Below are 7,986 nucleotides of genomic sequence, written 5' to 3' on the forward strand. Positions count from 1 at the left end.
ATTAGATGGCCTTAAAAATTATGTTTGGGGCCCCGGCTGGGTGATTCAGTTGGTTAGAGCATTGTACCATACACCAAAAACATTGCCGGTTCAATTCTGGCTCAGGGTACATATCTAGGTTGTGGGTTCAATCCCTGATTGGGGCGCACACAGGAGGCAACCAACCGATTGGTGTTTCTCTCTAGCACTGATGTTTTTTTCTCTCTCCATTCCTCTTTCTCTCAAATTGATAAACATATCCTCAGGTGAAGATAAAAAAAAAATTATGCTTGATGAAATACTAACAAAAAAAGAAAATAAATGATCCTGTCCTTTAAAAAGAAAGAATGTGCCCTGGCCAGTATTGCTCCATTGGTTGAGCACTGTCCCATGCACCAAAAGGTCGCCAGTTCCCTTCCCAGTCAGGGCACATACTCAAATTATGGTTTTGATCCCCAGTAGGGGTGTGTGCAAGAGGCAACCAATCGATGTTTCTCTCTCTCTCTCTCTCTCTCTCTCTCTCCCTCTCCCTTCCTCTCTCTCTAAAATCAATAGAAACATATTTAAAATAAGCAAAAATAAAGAATCCAAAAATATCTATTTGACATTATTTTATATGTATTTTTAGATAGATAAAAGACTAGGAAAATATATGGAAAAATATTAACAAATGGTTATCATAGAAGGATGGGTGCATGGTTGTTTTTTTCATTCTCATTTGTATATTGCAATTTTCTTTTTACAGTGAATTTTGTTCTTTATTGGTCTTTTTCAAATTATAACAGTATCTGGCAGGTGTTTTCCAGAATTTTTAAAATAACATAACCTATCAATTCCTACAGAGGACATTCCTATAAAAAGTCTATTGAAATGTGACTAGAGCTGCATCAAAGCTAAGTCCTAACCAGAGGAATGAACAAAAATATTTGGTATTTCTACCCTACAATGTGGCATCGCTCTATCTGTGTGTGTTTTCACTCTCTCTCAAACATTGATAATTTTTAACAGACTTCTTATTAAAATTATTCCTAGTTCTTTCATATTTCTGGTTCTTTTTATGAATAAAATCTAATTTTTATAATGTTCTAAATGGTGACAAATGGTTATTGCTCTTGACCTTCTATCTTGTATCTGACCTCAGTGATAATGGTAATTCTAAAATATGGATTTCTAGAGCCATTTGATAAGTTTCTTTAATATTTTTTGCTCCATGTCCATTTTATGTTGTAGTTTTGTCAAGAACTTCCAAAACATAAAATTGATGAAGTCCTCCTTGTTTTTTTTAAACAGCAGTGCCCTGAGTATATCACTTGAGGCATACTGTGTCTAAAACCATAGGTCTAAAACTGATCCTTAAGCACATAAGCTAAGATAAATTCCAGATGGCTGAAATCCTTAACATAACCTTAGAAAAACCAGAAACATAGAAAATATTCATCACAGGTATGATACAAATAAATCTAAAACTTCCAGTATCAGGATAGGAAGAAGGAAAGTCTGGAGAAAACATTTGCAGGAAATATGACAATGGTTGAGGAACTTGTAGAAACAAGTAAAAATAACATTAAAATCAAGGCAGAAGAGACAGACAAATGGCATAAACAGATAATTCCAAGAGCAGTCTTACAACTAGTAAGAAGCATGGAAAAATCCTGTATTTTACTTCTAATAAAAGAAATAACCAAAATTGTAAACACTGAGAGTAAGCTGGTGGTTTTCAGGGACTGAGGGGTGGGGCAATTGAGAGGTGTACAGACTTACAACTAGTGAACAAATAAGACCTGCAGACCTAAAAACAGTGCAGTGATTATAGACCACAGAACTGTGTTGAACTTGCTAAGAGACTGGATTTTAATAGCTCCCAACACTGGAAGAGATGATAATTATGTGATGTGACGGAGATGTTAGCTGACGCCACTATGGCAATCATACTGCAATATAAATATATTAAATCAATATGATATACAGGTGCCCTCCCTTATCCTTGGTTTTGCTTTGTGCGCTTTCAGTGACACAAAGTCCACAGAACATTGAAAATGTTAAACGGGAAATTTCAAAAATAAACTATAATAAGTTTTAAATTGCACTCCATTCTGAATAGCATGAGAGCTCTCACCGTCCTGCTCCGTCCCGCCTGGGACAGAATCATCCCCTTGCCCAGCGTCTCCAGGCTGCATGTGCTCCGGCCCTTAGTCACTCAGCAGCCCAGACAGTAGTTATCAGATAGGCTGTCTCGGTATCTCAGGTCCTGTGTTCAAGTATCTCTTGAACATAAGACTATGTGACAATGCCCGCGTCACTCACCTCACTTCACCTCATCATATGGGGGTTTTATCATCTCACCTAATCACAGGAAGGGTGAGTAGAGTACAGTAAGCTTCACTTAAGTGTTGCTACAGTATATTGTTATAATTGTCCTGTTTTATTATTAGTTATTGTTGTTAATCTCTTCCTGTGTCTAATTTATAAAGTAAACTTTATCATTGGTCTGTACACATAGGAACAAGCATAGTATATAGAGCATTTATATATGCAGTTTCAGGCTTCCACTGCGGTTCCTAGAACATATCCCCTGTGGATAAGCGGGGACTACTAGACACCTTAAACTTACACAATATTTAGGTCAAATATAACTCAATTTTTTTTAAATGGGTACATTTAAAAATCAAAATACATAAAAATAACAAAATAGTCATCTTTGTTTTGACCATGCAATTTTACTTCAAGGAATTAAGCTTATGGAAATGAACAGTGCTGTGGACAATGATTTAAATACATGGATTTATTTATTTATTTATTTTCTGGAGAGAGAGGAAGAGAGAGGGAGAGAAACACTGATATGAGAGTGAAATATGAAATCGGCTGCCTCCTGCACACCTCCTACCATCAAGTCCAAAACCCAGTGTGTGCCCTGACCGGGAATCGAACTGGCAACCTTTCGGTGCATGGGGCTACACCCAACCAACTGAGCCACACAGGCCAAGGCCTAAATACAAGGATTTTTAATGCAGTGTGATATGTGGGAAATTATACAGTACATAAATGCCTTCGTTAGGGATTGGTTCATTTAATAAAATATTATACAATCATTAGAAACTAAGTTCTGTAGAATAGTTTAATGACCAAGAGAAAGTCTTATGATAATAGTTTTTTAAAAGCAGGTTAGGAAACTAGGATTTCCAATTGTTTGTACATGCTTTGAAACACATCAATGTTTATGATGATTCACCTCTAGAGATGGTTATCTCTATTGGAGTTCCAGATCATTTTTTACATTCTTGAACTTTCCAATTTTGTATAGCAAACACATATTTAATCACATCATTAGAAAAGCAAAGTGCTATAGATAATGCCATAAACAGGATGTTTTAAATGTATTTATTCATTTGCTATTAAAACAAAGAGTGGTCCTGCTGTCTGTGGGACTCAGGGCTCAGGAAGGGATTGGGCAACTCACTCCAGCATGCTGGTCCCCTCTCACTTTCCTTCCTTCCTCTGTCTGAAGCTACAAATCCCTCCTGAAGACCAAACTCCTTTATAAAACCTTATGTTGGCTTGTCCCCAACCGATTCTCCAGCCTGTCACCCCCAATCCCACAGGCTTTCATTAATTCATTTAACCATTCATTTATTCTGCCTAGCTCCTCAGCCCCACCCCCGGTGATTGGCACTTTCAGTTCCATGTCCTTAGTTGACCTTTGTTCCTCCAAAACTCAACTCAATGGTTACCTCTCCTGAGAAGCCTTCCCACCCCTCCCCACTCCACCCGCCCTAGTCAAATCACAGCCTCCGGCCTGAATTGCCATAGCTCCTTGCATTTTTATTTTCTAGCACTTGCCATCAACTCTAATCGTGTGATTATTTCATTATCAGCCGTCTCTCTCACAGACTGTAAGTTCCTGGAGAGCAGCCCCAGAATCAGGTTTTATATTCATCACTCATATATTACATGTGCCCATTACAGTGTCTGGACACTCAAGAAATACTTGTTGGATGAATGAATACTTCTTCATCTATAAAATAAGAGGAGCTCAGCTAGATTTCAATCAGCAAGATTTAAAATCACGGATTCTGGAGTCCACTCTCTCCAAGGCTGGCTACCCAGCAGATCCCAGGAAACCCCAGATTATATCACCCTCATTGATATTAACAACTTGATTACTCTTCCATTCCCCAAGGCTCACTGGGAGCTGCCAGGCCTTCAAGGTTTCAGAGCAGGAGAGAGACTGGAAATCCTGGTGAGTCACCAAAGGTGCTTAGTAATTTCGAAGGTTTTTTTTTTCAAGCTACTCCTGGAACCTCTCCCATCCCTGCAGCAACTGGATGAGAATGCATCTGGCATGAGAAAAGTACACAAACGTTACCTTCCTCCCTCCTTCTAGGTCTCTGCAGGTGAGGAAGTGTAAGATAGAATAATAAAAAGTTCCTTGGGGACAGGCACTGTTTTAAATGCTGTACATATAACTCAAACTCCACAAGGATATACTGTAATTAGGTAGGTACCATTATAGTCCCATTTCACAGATGAGGAAAGTTGAGGCAGAGCAGTATTTGGAAACTTGCTCCAGGTCACAAAGCTCCACATATATTGCTCTCAACCACTATACGATGCTGCCTTTATGTAAAAAGCAAATGTTGCCCCAAAAAGATATTGGCACCAATTTGACCCACTGACTCCTGCAGCATAGTGCTTCACTAGAGGAAGTAGGAGAGGAAGGTGGGGCTTGGCAACCCAGTGGGTCACATGGCAGGAACTGCTTTCTCAGGCTGAAACTCAAGGGCAGTGATGCTTGTGGAATGAACCCTGACAGGTTCCCCCCTCCCCCAAGAACAACAATCACTAGTCTATGGGGAGCTTCAGCTCTCTGCCTAGAGCTGTGGTTTTTTTCAGCAGGAAGCAAGCCATGTGCATCAATTATCAGGAACTCTTGAATCCAACTGGGACCCCCAAACAAACGCCAGCTGAATTGATACATACAACTTCCAAAGAAAGCCTCCTGACACTGCAGCATCCCCAGGAAGTAGACCGTGATCCTGGGGACAAGGGATGCAACCCCCTGCGAAGGCATCCCAGGGGGTTTAATTCACACTAAACAAAAGGATGCCATCTCTGATACAGCACACCCACTGCCTCTCCTGGGCACTCAGCACAGTACCTGGCCACAGGCTCTCAGCTCCCATTGAGCTTAGAATAAAAGCCAGACTCCTTACACTTGTCCCTGAGACCTTACACGCTCGGGCCAACCTAATCTAGGCGCCACTCTGCCCTCCCGGGCTCCAGCCACGCTTTTCCTTCGGTGCCTCCAGTTCTCAGCTTCTTCAGGCCTATGCTGCTCCTTCTACCCGGCTGACTCCTGGATCTTGGCCTGGCTGAGCGCTCTCATCGTTCAGATCTCAACTCAAGCATCACCTCCTTCCTGCGGGGCCTGGGCCTTCAATGTCCGATCCCCCACCCAGCACCCCTCCAGATCGGAAGCCACCCCTGGCGCTGGAGCGCTGCCTGGTCCCTAGGCTTTCATTTCAATATTCCCACGGACGTTTGCTGGACGCAGGGAAGCTCAGCCCAGTACTCACACCCGCCAGCTCCCTCCGTCCAACCCCTCAAAGCACCGGGGAGCATTCATTCGCGAAGAGAGTGCGTGCGAGCCGCGGCAGGACCGACCGACTCAGAACCAGGGCGGCGACCCGCGGCGGAGCCGGCCGACTCCAGCTCCGGGAAGCTCGGGGAAAGCCCTTCCCGCGGGAGCCCGCGGCTTCCCAGCAGCGACGCCCCAGGGCGGGCCGCGCCGCGCCGCGGGGGGCGCTGCCTACCTTGAACTCGGCGGAAAGTTGGGGCGTGTAGTCGCGCGTCCAGAGCGCGCGCACGAGCGCCGCCAGGTGCTCGGTGACCTCGGCGCGGCCCGGCGCGGCCCGGTAGCGCCCGAGCGCCAGGAACTCGGCCAGCAGGTCGGTGTTGCTGAGACACTGCACCACGGCGTTCATGAAACAGGTGTTGCCGTGGTTCTTCAGACCCTGCGCGCCCGGGGGCCGCGCCCCCTCGCCGGCGGGCAGCTGGGGTCCGGGCGCGCGCTCCTCCTGCGGGCTCCCGGGCGCGGCGGGACCCGGGGCAGGGGCACAGCCAAAGCCCCCCTCGCCGTCGCCGTCGCCGTCGCCGTCGCCGTGTCGCGGCTGGGGCCCGGGCCGGGGCGGCGAGTCCTCGGGACGGGAGCGGCTGCCCAGCGCCAGCAGGAAGCGGCTGAGCAGGCGGCGCAGGGAGCGGCGGCGGCGGGGCCGGGGCGCGGGCGGGTCCCCTCCTGCCGCGGCCCCCGGGCCCCGCTCCATAGCTGCTTCGACGCGCCTCCCCGAGCGGAGCCGCGGGCCCAAGCGGACCAGCCGCCGACAGCCCCGGACGGGCGCCCGGGCGCAGGCTACCTGCGGGCCAGGTGTGTGGGGACTGGGCGGAGGCGGAGCCGAGGGCGGGGCCACCCCGCCCGGCGCGGGAATCCGGCCCCAGGTTCCGCCCCGGGGCAGCGCCGGGACGGCCACCCCGCCCCCGCGGCGGGGACCGGGAACTACACCCGGGAGTCGCCGAGTTCACAGACCCTCCCCGCCTTACCTCTTATAAGGCAACCGGCCTGAATCTGACCTCTGCCCCTTTTCCCTCCCCGCCGCCAAGCTGTGGGAATGAGGGGAATGATACATTTGAAAGCGCCTAGGAAATGCAAAGTCCTGGCTATTTCTAAATTTCTTCTAATTACGGCAGGTGCACATGTTGAAAAGTGAAGGCAGACTCTCCAAAGGGCAGCCTCCGGCGAGGTGAGAGGTGCGCGCCGGGGACCGGGAAGGGACGGGAGCGCTTCTGTGCACCGCGGGTTCCCCTGCGGCCCGGGTGCGCGCGGACCCCGGGCGCCCCTCCTCCCAGGCCCGCGGGGCAGGGGAGGCAGAGCCTTGGCCCCGACCCGCCGTCCCAGAACCAGAAGCGGGAGCCGCGTGTGACCCCGCGTGAAATAACCGAGATGGTTAAGGTTTGCTTTTTTAAAACTACAGACGAGGTTAGAATCGTTTTCCAAAAACTTTCAGGCTTCAGCATCCTCGCCAGCGCTGGTGGAGAAACGGGCTGGGAGAGGTTAAGGCAGTTACCGAGGCCGCAGGAGCCGCAAGCAGAAAATCCGGAGCTCGCCCCGGGCCTGTGGGCCGCCAGCCCCACGGGCGGGCGCTTTCCCACCTCGGCGCTGTAGTGCATTTGCTCACCAGGAAGTTTTCTGGATCTCAGGTCACCTGCTCCTTCCTGAAGGCGAAACCCTTGCTGAATTGTTGCCCAATCAGAATCCACTGGGCCTTGCCCGGCCCTTGGTTCCCTGGGTAACTGCGGGACTCCGCTCACTCTATCCTGTAACTGTCAGGTTTATAATTAATCAGGCAAAGTGTTGCAAAATGAATTTCTCATTGATCTAGCTCAAAATGAGATCGGCAGTGTGCATTAATTACATCAATGCTCTGAAATGTTACTTATTTTTTGATAAGTGATCACCGTTTATTAAATATCTGCCTTGATATATCAAATAGGCAGCAAGTCACCAGATTTAAAAAAAAAAAAGGAGCATTAGTTAAGGATAAAGAATATGCTTAGAACAAAAGACTGTACTGTATATTGGCACCTCAGTGTTTCTGCGAAATATTTACCCTCTCTGGGAAAGAGTACCCAGCTGGATGATCAGTACACAAGATCCAGTGCCTCGCCCTTCTGATGGTAAGCACAGGGGAAAGATTTTATGGCCAACTCTAAAACAGCACCTATGACATTTCAAGCTTGATAATCACCCCAAAATCCTTGATGACACACATTTTCTTGGAGAAAGCACTGTGGTCCATGCTCAACTCTCTAGGTGTCAGGAATTCAGCTGATGCTTTTTATACATTATTTCACTTAATTCTCACAGTAACCTTTGAAGCAGGAATTTATTCTTGCATTACAAAAGAGGAAACAGTGGCTCAGGGAATTTCAAAAACAAAAACAAACTACCCAAGA

The 7,986-nt window shown here is 47.4% G+C and overlaps 1 protein-coding gene across 3 annotated transcripts in view; it reads right to left on the reverse strand.

Annotated features, from left to right (window-relative positions):
* USP43 (ubiquitin specific peptidase 43) overlaps window positions 1–6,299 on the reverse strand; it is a 56,259-nt gene extending 49,960 nt beyond the window's left edge. For all 3 annotated transcript variants that reach the window (XM_087826513.1, XM_087826514.1, XM_087826512.1), the window contains exon 1: window positions 5,790–6,299. In XM_087826513.1, coding sequence (XP_087682639.1) covers window positions 5,790–6,299 — 510 coding nt within the window. The remainder of the gene's footprint in view (window positions 1–5,789) is intronic.
* Window positions 6,300–7,986: the final 1,687 nt, after the last annotated feature.

The sequence above is a fragment of the Miniopterus natalensis genome, chromosome 17 (genome assembly GCF_054644295.1).
Source record: "Miniopterus natalensis isolate mMinNat1 chromosome 17, mMinNat1.hap1, whole genome shotgun sequence".
Lineage (NCBI taxonomy): Eukaryota > Metazoa > Chordata > Mammalia > Chiroptera > Miniopteridae > Miniopterus > Miniopterus natalensis.